This window comes from Eleutherodactylus coqui, chromosome 5 (assembly GCF_035609145.1).
Source record: "Eleutherodactylus coqui strain aEleCoq1 chromosome 5, aEleCoq1.hap1, whole genome shotgun sequence".
Taxonomy (NCBI): domain Eukaryota; kingdom Metazoa; phylum Chordata; class Amphibia; order Anura; family Eleutherodactylidae; genus Eleutherodactylus; species Eleutherodactylus coqui.
The window spans coordinates 219,145,862-219,165,520 of record NC_089841.1 but is presented as its reverse complement, the minus strand read 5'-3'; the positions used below and the strand labels follow the sequence as shown (position 1 = coordinate 219,165,520).

Below are 19,659 nucleotides of genomic sequence, written 5' to 3'. Positions count from 1 at the left end.
CTCAGACTGATGAAAGTACTCACCAACCAATGAGCGCTACCATCAGTGTGAGTAAATCGGGAAGATAGAGAAGTCCTCATCGACGCAGGAAGCCCTGACACTGGTAAGCACCCACTGGCATATCTGAGCACCTCAGTCCTCTTCAACTCTGGTACAAGTCCCCTCATATAGGGTAGTATAGGAAACCTGACAGATCTGCTTCAACATAAATACCACTGCAAGAAGTAAAAACGCATCGATTGGACGTGTCCATTTTACCAGAGTCCTAGTCCTGCGTCCAACTCTGCACAAAACACAGAAGAGTAATTGAGAACATGCTGCCCTTGCTGCAGACACCAACGCCTCCGGGGAAAGAAACCGCAGCTTATTTAACACAAACGTGACCGAAACGCATTTTTCATGTAAGGGATTGTAGTGCGATTAAAATTTTCTTTTGTAGTATCCTAATACTTTATAGGCTGATCTCAATCAGAGGGTGAAATTAAAAATAGGGGTCAGTTTTTGTTTTCAACAGGCAATACCAAATTACATTCTCCAAGGAAGAATGTCTGGTAAGGTTTTTTTTTTTTTTTTAAACCTTTGCTACCATTGTTATTTGTTTGTGACAAGATAGTGGCAGATCTCTACGCAGTAGGTTGTATGGTGGCACATGTATTCCAAGTGCGGCTGCACCATGCTGTGCCAGGCGGAGTACATATGGCATCAATGGAACGTGCCACAATTGTTTTCACATTGCATGCACATAGAACTCCGAGAAACCAGCCAATACGAGGGCAGGAGCATACAGAGGTATGTCCAACTACAGCTCGGTTTTTTGAAGTCCCCATAGGTGCTGAACTTGTAATATATACTGCAATATTTCTGTATTGCAGCATGTAGTACTTTTTAATGTCGATTATTACTGGGTTCTTCTGGCCTGGTGACGTCCCATAAACCTGTCAGGTGGGCTTCCAATGTAGAAGCCCCAGGCAGGTTTACAGGATGTCAATGATGATGTCCATATCGTTAGTCTATGACGCTACACATGTCTTTGATTGGCTAGTGCTGACCACATGAGCAGCGCTGGACACAATCAGAGCAGCATGTAGTGTCTTAGACTACTGTTGCATACTAATGTAGGGTTTCCCTCAAGTAGTCAGGAAAATGGTGCGACCACCTTTATTTCTCCAAGACCAGAGGTTCGCTTTAAGACAAATGCACTTGTTAGGTTGTATGCATTTGATAGATAGAAGGTTCCGGGGTTTATTTTGGAAATATTTAATCCCTTTAATATTGCTAAGTTTGCTACATGCACGATGGTTTTGGAATGGGATATGGGAAAAAAAGGCATTCAATCATGTGCTAGTCAGGTGTCATCTAGATGTGATGGTTATTTCCTATTCGAGGCTCCAAAAATCACTTGGACACCTTTGGCTCCCGAGTCTAAAAGTTTAGGAGCCAGTCTTTTTGACAGCTAAATTAAAAGTCAATGTTATTACATGTTAAAGAAAACATTTACACTTTAGTCCACTGTGACTGTAGACTTCCAGGCGGCAGCATTTACACTCAACTGAGGACCGACTGCTTGCAGGTGAACCGATTACCAAATTTCGCAGTTGTTGAAGGAAAAGATGTGATCCTCATTATGAAGGAAGATGAAAGAGTCACAGTTATTTTTCGAGCCCTATCCAGGTCAGTGATGATTTTTATCATTGCACCACCAGTAAGTAGAGTGCAACGCAACCACCCAGCGCTTCAACAAAGAGTGTCGGATGAGAGCTAGATGCAGTCTTCTTCTAGGCTTGCCGCTGATGACCACCCAAGTTACATTACAGCCATTCATCTAGCCCCCTCGGTAACACATGGCTATATACAGTTGGGCTCAGAACTACGTGGACAACCTTCATAATTCAGTCTCGGTATACCACCACAATAGATTGGAAACCAAACTGTCAATATGTGATAGAAGTCCCCCAGTGGACACCATTCACAAGGTCTCTCCTATTGTGGCTCTGAAGAATATTAATCATCGATTCACGTCTTTTTGTATGCATGTGGTCCTTTGCAGTTTTGCATTGTATTTATATAGATATGGTACATTTTATTACATGTAATGGGCGGCCATTACTTTGTATAGGACTTGCAGTTTTTCATCCTTTCTGGAGCGTGGACTATGTTTTTATTCCTTTATTTAGGAGTGAAGAATAAAAATTATGCATTTTTATAATCTACTGGACATTTCCTGGCATTTTTTTTTTAAGTTCATAGATTTGATAAAGAGTGCAACACACTTATTGCGTTTTTTGGAGATACACTTGGATAGAATTATTGGTAGGGTGTATGACTTCTATTAGCTCTGACTCATGGAGGCTTGGACTCCACTAGAGCTGGCCTATGGTATCTGGCACCAAGACGTTAGCAGCAGATCCCTTAAGTCCTGTAAGTTGTGAGGTTCACGGATTAGATTTCTTTTTCCAGCACATCCCATAGATGCTTAATCAGATTGAGAGCTGAAGAATTTGGAGGCTAAATCAACACCCCGAACAGTTTGTCATGTCCCTCAAAACATTCCTGAACATTTTTTGCAGTATGGCAGTGTGCATTATTATCCTGCTGAAAACCGCGACTGCCATAAAGAAATACCGTAGCCATGTAAGAGTGTAATTGGTCTATGCTAATGTTAGGAGAGGTACTATGTTCGAAAACATCATCTACCTGAATGCCAGAGCCCAAGGTTTCCCACTGGAAAATTGCAGAGAGCGTCACACTGTGTCAGCTTGATTTTTTCATAGAGGGAATCCTGGTGCCATTCTTTAACCAGGTAAAGGATGGACATGAACTTGGCCATCAACATGATGCAAAAGAAAATATCATTTATCAGATCAGGCTACATTCTTTCATTGCTGCATGTTCCAGTTCTGATGTTCACAAGGCCACTGAAGGCATATTAGGCAATGGACAGGAGCCATCATGGGCACTCTGACCAGTCTGCAGCAAGCTGCAATGTGCTGTGTCTTCCAACACCTTTATTTCATAGGCAGCATTAAATTTCCCTTCAGTAATGCTCCTGGGGATTAGAACCAGACAGGCTGGCCGGCACTTCGAATGCACATCAGTGAGCCTTGGGTGCTCAAGACCCTGCTGCTAGTGCACCAGCTATTCTCCTTGGACCACTGTTAGTAGCTACTAACGAAAAGCATACCGGAATACCCCACAAGAGCTGCCATTCTGGGAGGGTTTTGGACCAGCCATGTAGTCATCCCGATTTGGCCCATGTCAAAGTCCATTAGGTCCTTACAATTGCCTATTTTTTCTAATATCAAAGAACGGACTCTTCATTAATATATCCCACTCTTTTAGGTGCCATTATCACAAGATAATCAATGTTAAACACCATTTATAAAGCCTTACAGAGACCGAAGGAGGATCACAGATCTTGCATGTAGTGTATCACAATTGACTGATGCAATGGCTTCTGTGATGTGTACTCACAGATCATACATGGTGGGTGGTAAGGGGGAGCATGTAGACTATCTTTAACTCTCCCCCAGAGAAAACAATTACAAGGCGGAAGGTCCGGGGAATGTGGAGGCCAAGGAAGAAGTTCACTATTGTCACAACCTGCATAGCCATTCCGTCTGCTTGGTATCACCTATTCACTGTGATAATGGTGGGCGCTGAGGTGTGGGTGCCAGTCCTGTTGGAAGATGACTCCTGGGATTTCCTGTTCTAGCTGCGGCAGAAGCCATATCTGTAGCATCCAGCTTCAAAATCCCTATGATTATTTCTTCATGGAAAGTAAGGGGCCGTACACTATCCTAGAGGTTATAGCACAAAACACATCCACCTTGGGGGAGTCGCACATATGTTTTGACTTAGACATGTGGGTTTTCCTTTCCCCAGTTTCTGACATCACGTTCGTTAACGGTTCCTGAAAGATGGCTTCATCACCAACACTAAGGATTCCATGAAACCATCAGTTCCCCTTGGAGTTTGCATACTTTCATAGAAGGAACGTCGTTGTTGTCCGGTTTCAGGGACGGTAACAATTGCAATTGATAGGGATAACAAAAGGTTTGTGCAGAACCTTCCACACAGTCGGCTGTGCGACATCTAATTCTCTGCTTACTCCAATGGTGGATTTGTGTTTTGCATTCTTATTGGTAGATTGCCGGATGATTTTCTCTTAGAGATAGAACTTTTTTACTTAAGATTGGAGTATCATTTACAAATTATGCGCCTATTGGGTGGATCTTCACCAAACTTTGCTAGAAAAGGATGCTGCACACTAATAACAGATTGGTAGACGTAAAAACGTCTCCTGTCTTCATTGGACTAGCTGATTGCAATACCTTTGTCAGGAGCTATGCACCTTTGGCATGGTAATGCTGACGGAATTGTAAATGTGCAACTGTAAGTCAGCATAACTAAGAAAGTAATGTGACATATACAAGTTGCTCTGAGTAAATCTAAGTCCTATGATGCAAGATGATCATTTTGAAAAATTGCCAAGAGACATACATTATATATAGAACGGACTCCATTTCATCATCCTTCATATGATAGTAACAAGGGCAGGAGAGAACAATGAGACCTAAAAGCAGAAAACGCCATCTGTCAGCCCTATTTAAGACCTATAATTAATTAGCCAATGATCCTTCCAGTCTGTGAAAACTAGTTTGGTTGTGTTTATTAAGGAGGATGCTTGTTTAAAACTGCCCTTCACAGTGACAGACAGACTAAAATATAACTTTTATTCAAGACTAACATAAAATAATGACTTGGGCTAAGAACAAGACAAACATAAAGACAGAGAATATTACAGATAGGTGGGTAAATGGAGTTATTAGAATCACCCCACCTAGGCTATGGTAAAGACGAGACTGAAGAGTCGCTAGTGATGCATCAGATAGTCCGTAATTTAATGAGTAGAATTACGGGTATCAGATAGAAGTCTAGGAACACTTTGGTACTGGAGCAAAATTGCTCAAAAAACCTATGGAGATCGCACTGGTTTAGTCATCACTTGCGATTAATCAATCCAATGGTCACTAAAGTGGGGCCCCAGTACCTATAAACTATAAGAAAAGTGTCACGCATCAGTGTAGCGACCGTCTGTAACAAAGTGGTCACATTCGGATAGGTTGATGATCACAGGATTTGATAGTTACTTAGCCAATAATATGATTTGAGGAAACCATAAAAGTGCCTCAAGTATTTGGCTCAGAGTAGTATCAGTCCATATCATTTGGAAAGAACGGTAAGCTCTCTTTAGTATAAGTATAGCTCAATATACAACTCATATAACTCAAGAGAGAAGAATGGATGACCTCTCTTTATGTGAAAGGGTGATTACTGCTCAAGAATAATTACTGCTCGTAGAAATATGATTACTTGCTCAGGAATAATTACTGCTCAACGCGTTTCCCTACTAGGATTGTTGGTAGTTCATCAGGAGCAATTGTATGAGTTATGCCATACGATATGACAGGTTCATTGAGTTGAAAACTCAAGAGAAAGAGAGAGAAAGTACCACAATCGTGTTTTGAGACACGAAGGGTTAAATACTTTGTCAAATTTTGAGAAAGTGCCACAATCTTGTTTTGGGACACAAAGAGTTAAGAGAAAGTGCCACAATCGTGTTTTGGGACACGAAGGGTTGAATACTTTCTGCCAGATTTTGAGAAAGTACCACAATCGTGTTTTGGGACACGAAGGGTTAATTACTTTCTGCCAGATTTTGAGAAAGTACCACAATCGTGTATTGGGACATAGAGGGTTATATAATCTCTGTCAGATTTTTGTTGGTGTGGTCATGCAGGCTAGTTAGGAGATGTGCAGGAGATATACTGATTTATAGAGGAATACTGCACATCAACTAACCTCAAAGAATTGAAATGGGATCAGAACTAGAAAGTAGGGGATTATTCAGGACCCATACTTAGTTCATCATCCAATAATCTTTGAACAAGGTCGCTAAATAGCGAAATAATAGCGGTCTGCAACTTGTTCATATAAGCAGCTCTTTAGATATATAGTAGCCTGGGACTAGTCTATCAAAAAAGAGATAGAGTTCCAGGCTACATAGAGCTTTTTTCAGATCCCTTTCATTCTATCAAGGTCTCTAGGCAGCGCATAGTAGCATAAGCAGAGCGGTGTCTTTGCTGCCTAGATATGAGACCTACATCCAACACACACACATTCAGATAAAATAACAAAAGTGGTAGAGCCTGGAGCTCTGATGGTGAGCTCAGGCATTATGTCTGTGAGCCCAGAGTGCTGCTACTGATATACCAAGAAGCCCTCCCCTAAAGGGGGGTGGTGTGGAGAATCAGCCAATCAGATGTTATAGTGGGAGGGGTTAGGACGACTCCACTGATCTAAGGGAAAACAGGAAGAAGAAGTCCGTTTATAATCTGCTGTTTGGCTCAAACTGGGTGTATTAGTGAGGACAAATGTTGCAGCAGCCTCCCTCAGTCTGATCGCCCGTATGTACAGATGGATCTTTAAATTTTACTTTAGAAAGATCGCTACCGGTGATCCGCTATTGCGCACGCGCGCGCAGCGCTGTGACGTCATCACGTCAGTCATGTGATGTGGCACGTCCTGACGTTCTGTTGTGTCACATGATCGGCTTCATTCAAAGGAATAGCTTATTAGAAGCAATGTAGATTGCCATGGCAATAGCGGTCATGTGATCTGCACTGCCCAGAAGACACATGAGTGAGACTGGGATGTATATAGTGCAGTTTAATTAGAGGCTACAGCATAGGATATACAGAATGCGTTTACTTCCACTTTACTATGCCAAGTACTTCCACCAGCTCAGGGGCACCGCGATGGGGACTCCTTGTGCCCCATCGTATGCCAACCTGTACCTGGGCTGGTGGGAGGAACGGATCTTCAACAGTGATAACATCATGGGGTCAGATAACATCTCATTGTGGATACGTTATATTGACGATGTGCTCCTGTTCTGGAATGGCGATCGGTCGTCCCTTGAGGTATTCATTGATCATCTAAACCATAATGATCTGAATCTTCGGATTACTTCGGAAATTAATACCACTACGCTGTCCTTTCTGGATCTTCAAATTAAAAAAGATCCATCGGGACAGATAACATCCTCTCTTTTCCGTAAGTCCACGGCGACAAACAGCCTACTTACCTGGGACAGTTTCCATCCTGCACCATTAAAACGTGGCATACCAAAAGGTCAGTTTCTGCGACTCCGACGCAATTGTTCGGATAATTCGAGTTTTGAAATGGAAAGTAAAAAATTGTATGATCGCTTTAAAAATCGCAATTATCCCAAAAAGGTCATCGACCAAGCATTTATCTTTGCATCATCTCAAGAAAGGACTACTCTCCTTCAACCTAAGATCCGTTCCTTGGACAATAAAGCCAGAATTATTGGCACTTACGACACTTGCTCGATAATAAGGAATATCCTCAACTACTATTGGGATATCCTGAAACGTGACAAAGACCTTAATGATTTTCTTCCCGAAAGACCATCTATAACATTCCGCCGTGGCCATAATTTAAAAGACCATCTAGTGAAAAGTCACCTCCCTCCCGATGAAAGGCAAATTACTTGGCTTGGCTCCAGTAGGCCCCAAGGTAGCTTCCCTTGCCAGGGCTGCCTCGCTTGCCCTTTTATTCTGCGCGGTAACACCTTTAAGTCATCATCCACTAATACAGTTTACTCATGCAGAGACTTCATTAACTGTCGAACACAAAACATAGTCTATCTTGCCACATGTTCTTGCCCCATGAACTATGTGGGCAAGACAATTCGACAATTTCGTCGCAGAATTCTCGATCACCTAGGGAACATCAGACGCCATGAGTCGACCCCCCTAGCAGACCATATGTGGAAATTCCACAATGGTGATACAAAACAACTGAAATTTCAAGGGATTGAAATTATCAGGACTCATGGGCGTCGCGGTGACACGGACAAAAAACTCCTATGCAAAGAGGCAGCATGGATTTTTCGACTGAATACAGTTAATCCTAGTGGCTTAAATGAGGATCTGTGTTTCAACTGCTTTTTGTAATCCCTCTATAGCCAATCTTTCTTCTCTTTGATCATACAGCCGGCATCTATCAGTCATTGGCTCTATTATGAGAATACCAATATTTTGATTTTATCACGCATTTAGAGTGCTGTTTTACAAAGGAATTCAAAAATCAGCCCATTGTTACGTTATGTGATTCTTCCTTGTCATTGCGCTAAGTGAGCAATATCTAAGATGCTACGTTCATCGGTTGTTCTTTAAACCATCTAATTATCAGATTTATGCAGTATATGCATGACTCTTTCTACATTACGTAGCCTTAAAATAACCATTACCGATACACAGTACTTATATATATATATATATATATTTTTATATAAACTTCTTTCTGTGTCTTATAACTAACAACCAATAAATCCTCACTAAACGCATTCTGTATATCCTATGCTGTAGCCTCTAATTAAACTGCACTATATACATCCCAGTCTCACTCATGTGTCTTCTGGGCAGTGCAGATCACATGACCGCTATTGCCATGGCAATCTACATTGCTTCTAATAAGCTATTCCTTTGAATGAAGCCGTTCATGTGACACAACAGAACGTCAGGACGTGCCACATCACATGACCGACGTGATGACGTCACAGCGCTGCGCGCGCGTGCGCAATAGCGGATCACCGGTAGCGATCTTTCTAAAGTAAAATTTAAAGATCCATGTGTACATACGGGCGATCAGACTATGAGGGAGGCTGCTGCAACATTTGTCCTCACTAATACACCCAGTTTGAGCCAAACAGCAGATTATAAACGGACTTCTTTTCCCTGTTTTCCCTTAGATCAGTGGAGTCGTCCTAACCCCTCCCACTATAACATCTGATTGGCTGATTTTCCACACCAACCACCTTTAGGGGAGGGCTTCTTGGTATATCAGTAGCAGCACTCTGGGCTCACAGACATAATGCCTGAGCTCACCATCAGAGCTCCAGGCTCTACCACTTCTGTTATTTTATCTGAATGTGTGTGTTGGATGTAGGTCTCATATCTAGGCAGCAAAGACACCGCTCTGCTTATGCTACTATGCGCTGCCAGGAGACCTTGATAGAATGAAAGGGATCTGAAAAAAGCTCTATGTAGCCTAGAACTCTATCTCTTTTTTGATAGACTAGTCCCAGGCTACTATATATCTATAGAGCTCCTTATATGAACAAGTTGCAGACCGCTATTATTTCGCTATTTAGCGACCTTGTTCAAAGATTATTGGATGATGAACTAAGTATGGGTCCTGAATAATCCCCTACTTTCTAGTTCTGATCCCATTTCAATTCTTTGAGGTTAGTTGATGTGCAGTATTTCTCTATAAATCAGTATATCTCCTGCACATCTCCTAACTAGCCTGCATGACCACACCAACAAAAATCTGACAGAGATTATATAACCCTCTATGTCCCAAAACACGATTGTGGTACTTTCTCAAAATCTGGCAGAAAGTAATTAACCCTTCGTGTCCCAAAACACGATTGTGGTACTTTCTCAAAATCTGACAAAGTATTTAACCCTTCGTGTCTCAAAACACGATTGTGGCACTTTCTCTTAACTCTTTGTGTCCCAAAACAAGATTGTGGCACTTTCTCAAAATCTGACAAAGTATTTAACCCTTCGTGTCTCAAAACACGATTGTGGTACTTTCTCTCTTTTTCTCTTGAGTTTTCAACTCAATGAACCTGTCATATCGTATGGCATAACTCATACAATTTCTCCTGATGAACTAACAACAATCCTAGTAGGGAAACGCGTTGAGCAGTAATTATTCCTGAGCAAGTAATCATATTTCTACGAGCAGTAATTATTTTTGAGCAGTAATCACCCTTTCACATAAAGAGAGGTCATCCATTCTTCTCTCTTGAGTTATATGAGTTGTATATTGAGCTATACTTATACTAAAGAGAGCTTACTGTTCTTTCCAAATGATATGGACTGATACTACTCTGAGCCAAATACTTGAGGTACTTTTATGGTTTTCTCAAATCATATTATTGGCTAAGTAACTATCAAATCCTGTGATCATTAACCTATCCGAATGTGACCACTTTGTTACAGACAGTCGCTACACTGATGCGTGACACTCTTCTTATAGTTTATAGGTACCGGGGCCCCACTTTAGTGACCATTGGATTGATTAATCGCAAGTGACGACTAAACCAGTGCGATCTCCATAGGTTTTTTGAGCAATTTTGCTCCAGTACCAAAGTGTTCCTAGACTTATATCTGATACCCGTAATTCTACTCATTACATTACGGACTATCTGATGCATCACTAGCGACTCTTCAGTCTCGTCTTTACCATAGCCTAGATGGGGTGATTCTAATAACTCCATTTACCCACCTATCTGTAATATTCTCTGTCTTTATGTTTGTCTTGTTCTTAGCCCAAGTCATTATTTTATGTTAGTCTTGAATAAAAGTTATATTTTAGTCTGTCTGTCACTGTGAAGGGCTCCAATTTGATTTAGTCAGACAAAGCTCTGCCCCTGTGATTCTCTAGCTTGTTTAAAACTGATAACAAAATTGCTTCTGTTGGAACAAAGACAAGGAAGTGAAAAGCAAGAAATAATACAAGAAATATGAGAGTATACTCACAATAATATGTTCAATAGCTGCGAGAACCTAAGCTTCTTACCTGAGCAAACAAATAAGACATGACTGAGTCATCAAGAATTGGACTTTCAGATCCCCTTGCAACGCCGTAACGAAACGCCCTGCTGCTCCCATTGCTATACCAGTGCGGGAAATAAAATCTGAAAGAAACAAATAAAGGTTAAAGGTCAAAGCTAATGGATCAAGTCCTTTCACACGGTTCTGAGTGTAATAAGTGTTCATCAACCTTTTTCAGCCCAGCGCCCCCTTGATGGTGGCAGCGCCCCCCAAGCCTTACTAGTTTAAACCCAGTCAAAGTTTACCTTATTTACAAAGTTAAAAGTACAAATAAAATACTGAAGCCTTTTTTTTTTAAAGTTCGTATTTAACAGATTAGCATTACTTGTGAAAAAATGTCTCTAAAAATTACCAATGTAGGCGCTAAATATTTCTAAAAAGGTTAAGTGTGGATACGATGATAAATAGGGTTTATTGCAAAAGATCATTTTTTAGGGAAGCAATCAATAATACCATCTTTAATTATGATTCAATAGAAACATACAACGTATAAAGAAAAAGCAAGATAATCCTTAATGGTCAGAAGACTAATGAAAATGCAAGAACAATGACATTCGGCTACTAATAATAATGTTTGCCACAATCATCTGTGCCATTAATGGGTGCCTTGGGCCTGATGAGCGGACGCCAATTTCCCAATATCTGGTTCTATCTTCAACCGCAGTCTCAAGTCGCCCCTTACACACATCTGAAGTTTGTTTCTCACTTTTGTTGGGAGCTGCTAAACCGCGCTGAAGCCCCTCTCCACTAAGTACTTAGATGGAAAAGCTAACACGAGCAACTTAACTTCCTCCCACAGGATAGGATTTCTTCACTTTCACCCAAAATCATTCAGAGCCACATTGTTGAAAAGTGCTTGGGCTTTACCATCGCGTTTCAAGTCGATCAACTGCTCTTGTAATCCGGAATGAAATTCTGCTGAAAATAGATTGAGTACTCACGTTGGTATTTCAAGGGTACATAGACGTTTTTTGCTCGCACCTTAAACAAGCCAAAGAAGACATGCAAATTAGGTTTCATGATCTAAGTCTGCATCTTGAAGTTTGTCTCTGTCTTTGCACGCAATTTCTTGAAGACTCGGAAACTGACAGAGTTCGCATCGACTCAGGTTACTGGTATGAAGCTCCAGTTTGGCAATGAAGGAAGAGATTATACCTCTAGCCTTAATGAAATTCATTTTGTCTCCTTGTAGCTTTGTGTTGACCTCGCTGAGTTTGTCATATATGTCTGCGAGATAGGCAACATCAAGACGTTGTAGTTCGATTGCATCACAAAGGTTTGTGGCAATCGGCCAAAGAAACTTGACTACTGTGTCAAAAGGTTCGTAGAAGCATCATAAGCACTTTCCTCTTGACAGCCATCTCATTTTGGTGTGTAGGAGTAGACATTCAAATTCTTTGTCATGGTCTTGACAGAGCTTGCGGAAGAGACATTCGTTCAAAGAGTGCGCTTTTATCTTGTTAACAGCATTAAGTACATAGCGCAGAGAATCATGCAAATGTTTAGCAAAAAGGTGCTGCTGATGGATCCCACAGCGGACTGCCACAATGCCAGGTATAGACAATTTTAAAAGGGGCTATAAAGCCACGATATCGACCAATCATGGATACAGCTCCGTCGGTTGCACAAGCAAGTATGTTTGTTAAAGGGATTTTTTTTTCTCGGAATAATTCTTCTACTCTTTTGTATATAGAGGAGACTTTTGTGTCGGTGGTTACATTTCTGGTAAACAACAGTTCCTCCACTACCTCTTTATTCCGATTAATGAAATGAACGTAAGCTAGCAGCAATGCTTCATTGTCTCTAACCGTTGTCTCGTCAATTTGCATTACAAATTCTGTGTTCTTTAACAAGTCCAAAAGAGTTTCTTCCACATTCCATACGCAGCATAAAAGATGAGCGATGAAGATCATTGCTCATCGTACAGTTTAAACAGCCACCGTTCAATAGCCAACGGCCGCTGTGTATCTCAATGGAGAGGGGCGGGGGAGCGAGAGGAGAGAACTCGCCTGCACTGCCCCGTCCCGCTGCTAGCCGCTCCGTGTGCGAGACAGCCCTGCAAAAAAGCACGGGAGTGCGGGGATACAGGGACGAGTGTCAGGCATCATTTACCCAACACTTGTCCAGTGTAAATAGGCCTTAAGACTACAACTGCCAGAGACCCACACAAGTGAAAGTCTTAAGCGATTCCAGCCAATCAACAGCATTATGGAATACAGCGGGTTAGGTTGTGGAGTAGGTTTTCCAATCTTATGAAGTGTGATTGATCAGTAGCAGAGTCATGGAGTTATAAAAGTAATACATTATATGATAGAGGCGTGCAGGCTGCACACAGCGCCCATTACATGTAAGCGATTCATATGGAAATAATTGCCTCGGTTTTCACCGATTGTTTTCGGTCGGATTATCGACTAAAACCGAGGCATCACTATAAATTTTTAGGAAAAGAGAAAAAAAAAAATCAGCAAAGCAAACACACCTCCCTACCGCCCCCTTTACGTTCCAACGCCCACCTGCTGCCCCTTTTTCTTTCCACTGCCTTAATAAGTAAAAATGCTCCCTCAGGGGGCAATGACACCCACGTTGAGAACCACTTGTCTAAATGATTGTCGGTCCCCCCCCCTCCCCCCCAATTTCTCACAAGGAGATGTGTCGAGTACAAGATTAATTTTCTTGACTGTACAAAAGATGTGATCAACCAATGAAGAGAGTTCTCAGGTGCAGCTTCACACTCTACACTAAGGCCGGGCATACACAAGTGGGTCGGATTTCGCTTGCGGATATCCACAGTTAAAGACCTATGAATGATCATGGAAATTAATTGTGTATGGTCGCGTATGCGTACGGTTTTTAGCGTGGACGTATGTGTATGGACAAAGTAGCGTAGGCGCATAAAACAAAAGGAAAGCAGGCAATGAATCAGAAAGTAGCCCAACCGCTTTGGAAACACCCTTCCATCACTCAGGCAACTGCCCAGACAACGTGCTGTTGTGGTGAGATGTTCTGAGAGCCTTCAGAATAGGATACGGCTCTGTTGGCTCAGCTGGTTTATACCACTTTTTTTGGAAGTAGTATAAGGCACTTTAAAAAAAAACCAAAACACTTATTCTTCTTGAAGAAGAGCCCAAAAGAATAAGCGGAGGTTGCAGACAGCAGGTTGGATGGTGTGTGGCCCCCTAGACCAGTGTTCCCCAACTCCAGTCCTCAGAGACCCCCAACAGGTCATGTTTTCAGGATTTCCTCAGCGTTGCACAGCTGATCTAATTATTGTCAGTGCCTCAGACATTGCCACAGGTGTACTTACTATAGGATATCCTGAAAACATGACCTGTTGGTGGTCCCTGACGACTGGAGTTGGGGACCCCTGCCCTAGACTGTTCTGCATTGTCTGCCCCCAAATTCCTGCTTTCTTCATTCCATTTGTTATCTGGTCTCCTAGCAACTTCCGAGCGAATCTGCATCCATACACAATGATAATGGAGTATGCACTGCGAATTGAACGCATCCTTGTGACATGTTTAATAAAAAGGACCCAGAAATCGTTCTGTACGGACGGAAGTGAAGAGGGGCCAGCATTGCTTACTTTTGCATCTGTACACATTTACACAGGAGACTTGGTAGACGAGCTCTTGTTGTTGCCGTTCACTAGATCCAGCTGACCGCTCTACTAACAAGCCTGAACAAGGTTCCTTTATTCTCCACAGAGCTCTCTTACATTCATATACAAAATATCATATCCAGCTATGAATATATCCTCCATGCCCGGCTTGGGTGGACCGCCAGCGCACCACCTCACCACCTCACCATCTCACCCCGCAGCATACAAATGGCTTTACTTTCAACAGCATTTTTAAAGCTCCCACATGCACAATTTTGTTCCAGGGGTCTTTAATGCTTGCAACAAACACAATGAATTTCAAGCATTTTTCATAGTGTTCTTTACAAGCCTTTTTTGTAAACCCGCAGCGGAATCAGACCTGGTGCCCCGGCTGGTGACCCTGCGGATCTGTCCGCAGTGTCTTCATCTGTAATGTGGATGTGCCGGTCGGCACATGCGCAGTACAGATGATGCCGGGCCGTCCCTAGGCGATGAAGTCAAGTCAATGAAGGCCGTCCCCGTCTGTTTTCTGTGATTGTACTACGTAATTTCGACCCGCTAATGTGAGCGTAATCCAATGCATTTGATTGATCCACAATTTCTATCCGGTCGCGTGAGACCGGTCTAAGGTAGATCGCTACTATTTTATCACGTGACCGGGGGCCGCTCAACGAGGCCACCAGACACTGCTTCAGACTCTCGGCTACCTTTGGTAGCTGGAAGTAAGGAGATTTTAAATTTCCCGGGCCCTCCCGGCTTCTGCACTTGTCCGGCAGTATGTCGGCGGGCACATGTGCCAAAGCCAGGGAGTTTCTGTGGAGGAGGATCGTGTTTGGGTTCTAATGCAGGGCCTCTGGTAAGAAGTTTCATCTCTTCCCATCGATCGCATCAGTGAGGGGAGATGAAACTTTAACTTTTTTATCTAACTTTTACATGATCCGATCCATGAGGGGAGCTGAAACTAACTTTTTTTTTTTGTTTGTTTTTTTTTTTTATACACTTTTCTGTGATCACCATTATCCACTGGATAATGGCGATCATGGTCCCAAGAACCAGTCCCCGTGGTCCCCGGTGTCCTCTTTTGCCAGGAGACTTCAAATTTCCCGGGCCTCCCGGCCTTCTGTCACAGAAGGCGGCGTCAGGTCCTTTCCGGACCAGATCGCCGCAGGACATCACGGAGGATAGAGGGGAGCATTTTCAGCTCCCCACATGGATCCGATCCATGAGGGGAGCTGAATCAAACTTTTTTTTACTATTTACTTTTATGCGATCGGTGTTATCCATTGGATAACGCCAATCGCGTGACCGGGGGTCGCTCCCTGCGGCTCCCCATGACAGCTCCTTGTTGTTAGCTGCTGGCAGCCTGGAGCTGTCACTTCCTCAGCCCGCATGGCTTTAACCCCCAGAGCGATCGTGTTTTTACGGCCCTGGGGATTAAACCCCACTTAGGCAGGACGTAAAAACACTATGGTGTGGTCACTAAGGGGTTAAAAGAGTTTTCAGAGATTAACAAATGATAGATCATCAATATTAGACTGATGGGGGTCTGCCACGCTACACCAGTCTTTCTCAACTCGAGTCTGCAGGGACCGCCAACAGGTCATGTTTTCAGGATTCCCTCAGTATTGCACAGATTATGTAATTGTCGGTGCCTCAGACATTTCCACAGGTGTTCTTACCATAGGATATCCTGAAAACATGACCTGCTGGTGGTCCCCGAGGACTGGAAACACCGCTCTATACCACCAATCAGCCTTTTGTAGTGACAGCAGTGCCTGCAAGAGCGCCCATGTCACTTCAGTGCTTACCAGGCACAGTGCCATGCATTGTATAGTGGCTGTCCCTGGTACTGCAGTTCTGGCCCATTCACCTAAAGAGGACAGAACTGCTCTCGGGCCATCTGACAGCATATGTTTGAAAAGAGGCCTTTTCAAAAACAGCTGGTCGGTGGGAGTCCCAAGTGGCAGACCACCACCAATCAGATACTGATGACCTATCCTGACGACAGATCATCAATATGACAGTCCCTGAAAACCCCTTTGTTTACGATTAAAGAAAAAAAAGAAGTAAAAAAAAGGGGAATTATTTCATGTGCTCAACACAAAACCACATTTCTGGGTGGAGTCACACAATAGCTGGCTACGGTATGAAATTTTCAAGGAAGGTGACTACAAAGTTGAACTTCCCCTTCAAGTAGTTTTTTTTTTTAACATTTTCAAAACCACCAAAAATAAACAAAATATCAATATTTTGCACACGCCAAGAAGACACAATACACATTCCCTGTTCTTGCTGGCATTTGTTTTTAGTTTCCGGTCACAAACGCCGGCATATCTGGCTGCGGAGGATACTCAAGGTGGGTTACAGAAGTAGGGAATCAAAGTTGTCGGATCCGCCTTGGAATTCTGCTGCATATTTGCATGCGTATCCGCCTACGACTTTTGCCCCAGCCAGTGGGCTAAATCCATGTGTGGCCACCCAAAACAGAAACCATGCCAAGAATGGACAAGTTAATTCTCTTTTTCCATAACGTGGATTTCAAAATTTCCATAGAATTACGTAAAGTGAATGCTAAAATGGTGAAGATATCCAAAAAAATACGCCGTGTGCACGGGGCCTTATAACGGGTGGTAACATGAAAAAACTTTATAATATATTAATTTAATAATTTTCAAACATGTGGACAGAATAGAAGGATTTCTAAGCCTCCCGATTTAGGCAAGTCACTTTCTAATACCTTCCTTTAGCGTGTATTCAGATGGTGCCGCTGAAAAAACACCAAAAACTGCAGCAGAAAAACTACATCCACTTTACAGTGATAATTGATGGAAACTGTAACAGTATCACAGACAGAGGTAAAAATGTATCTAGTTTCTCTGGTGTCTCAATGGCAGCATCTGAATACAACTTTAGGCCGTGGTCATATATCAGGGATTGTCCGCAGTAGGGGCTCATGCCCACGGCCGGGTCTGATTCTGGCTGCCAAATCAGACTCCACGTCCCCCAGAGACCCTATACTCACTTCTCCGGATTTGACGCGAGTGTCTCACCCAGCAAGGGCAGCACATGACGTGCCAGCGCTGGGCGGTGACGCGGATTCTCGCGGTACTTCGGGAAGTATCACGGGATGGACGGTTTCAATTTACTGCAATGGAAGCCGTCCATGAGATTTTCCGCATAGAACATGCTGCTATCTTCCCCTACGAGCGGAAAATCGCAGTTTATTTCCGCTCGTAGCAGGGAAGAATAGTTTACCACAGCAGGTCTATGGACAGACATTGCTGCGGAATCATACAATCCCAAATAAAAGGTCATAATCGCATCATACATCTCACACTGTGAATGCTGCAGATTTTCGTGTGTGGTAAGGACACAGCATTGACCTTTTCCAATCCACTGTCTGCCGTCTGAAGACATTATGATTTAAGGCTGTACAGTTCCGATGTTGGAAGACGTCCGTCGGGGTTCTCTTACTGTACATTGCCAGCCTCTCTGTTGGAGCCTATCCAACGTGTCACGTCATGCAGTACTGGCTTTAGCCAACATATAGCGCCGTTGTATAGCGGCAGAAAAAAAGAGTAAGCCCCCTAGGAAAACCAGGATACAAATTGGATTGGAAAGGGTTAATGCTACATGTGAACATACCCTTAAAGTCAGAGTGTTTATTGCCCGTTAGGCCAGGCTCGCATGAGTGTATCTGGATTGTGTATTACACGCGTGATGTATGTGTGTTTAGTACGTGGTACATCACGGCAATTCAAATAAATTGATTTTCGCTGTTACTCTAACGTTTTTTCGCTTCATATAATACGCGAGTTAAAAAAAAAAAAAAAAGAAAGAAAAGAATGCAGTATTATCTATTATACCGCTTATTCCGCGTGATGGAGCCCTAGTGTTCTCTATGGATGCGTATAACACGCTGTACTACACAATTCCATATGCCTGCCCTCAGTCTTTACCAGGTCCTTGAGGGTTGCTTCACTTTACAGCATTTCATACACCAAAGTCAAACAATAGATGCAAAGTAGAAGACTCACCTTAGTCGAAATTTGACTGTTTGCCGGGTCGTCTCATCTACGATGAAGGTATGGTTGGGAGGATACCATATTCTATCAGCCTCGTTCATCAAGGCAAACAGGGTACAATATACAGGAGTCACCCCTGAAAACAAAACAGAGCTTTATGGGTACATTCAGACAGTGCAAGACTGTGTAATGAAAGAGCAGTTACCTCCTCAGCATGCGGCGGTGCAATCACTACATCCTCAGCATGCGGCGGTGCAATCACTACATCCTCAGCATGCGGCGGTGCAATCACTACATCCTCAGCATGCGGCGGTCCAAGCACTACATCCTCAGCATGCGGCGGTCCAAGCACTACATCCTCAGCATGCGGCGGTCCAAGCACTACATCCTCAGCATGCGGCGGTCCAAGCACTACATCCTCAGCATGCGGCGGTCCAAGCACTACATCCTCAGCATGCGGCGGTCCAAGCACTACATCCTCAGCATGCGCCGGTACAATCACTACATCCTCAGCATACAACGGTACAATAACTGCATCCTTATGATATAGCGGTACAATGACTACATCCTCAGTGTACGGCGGTACAATAACTACATCCTCAGTGTACGGCGGTACAATAACTACATCCTCAGTGTACGGCGGTACAATAACTACATCCTCAGTATACAGCGGTACAATAACTACATCCTCAGTGTACAGCGGTACAATCACTACATCCTCAGTATACAGCGGTACAATCACTACATCCTCAGTATACAGCGGTACAATAACTACATCCTCCGTGTACAGCGGTACAATCACTACATCCTCATGATATAGCGGTACAATCACTACATCCTCAGTATACAGCGGTACAATCACTACATCCTCATGATCTGCACAATGACTACAGTAGGCGGAGCTCAATTACAATTGACTATTCAAAATGCCTTGTTAACGTCGCCCGTAGTCTGAAAGTTCCCAAATGCTCCTGCTGGGTTCTCATGCTGCAGCAGAGACCTCACTGACATGTAAGTAAGTTGGGGAAGTTTTCAAACGTATTTCAGCTAGAATCAGTTCGTTAACGGTCGCGCCATTTTGCAGCCAAACAATTAACAGATTTTAGCTGCAATCAATTTGAAAACTGCTGCATCACCGCCGTAATGAGTGACCCCGACCTTAGAGCAGACTCTGATGATTGCCCATTCCTCAATTAAATCCGGTCGTGAGTCACGCGGACAATCTGCGGTATTCCGCGTTCATTCAAAGAACATAACATTTCCACTCACATGAGCAAACGGCAATTACGATGTCCGCCCCCGCGGAAATAAAATCGCAGCA

General features: G+C 43.1%; 1 protein-coding gene across 2 annotated transcripts in view; it reads right to left on the bottom strand.

Moving 5' to 3' along the window:
- Positions 1-19,659, bottom strand: part of JAK2 (Janus kinase 2) — a 126,758-nt gene that overhangs the window by 49,812 nt on the left and 57,287 nt on the right. For both annotated transcript variants that reach the window (XM_066604242.1, XM_066604243.1), the window contains exons 3-4: positions 18,351-18,474; positions 10,681-10,798 (exon numbers count right to left, since the gene is read on the bottom strand). In XM_066604242.1, the coding sequence (XP_066460339.1) occupies positions 10,681-10,798; positions 18,351-18,474 (242 nt within the window). The remainder of the gene's footprint in view (positions 1-10,680; positions 10,799-18,350; positions 18,475-19,659) is intronic.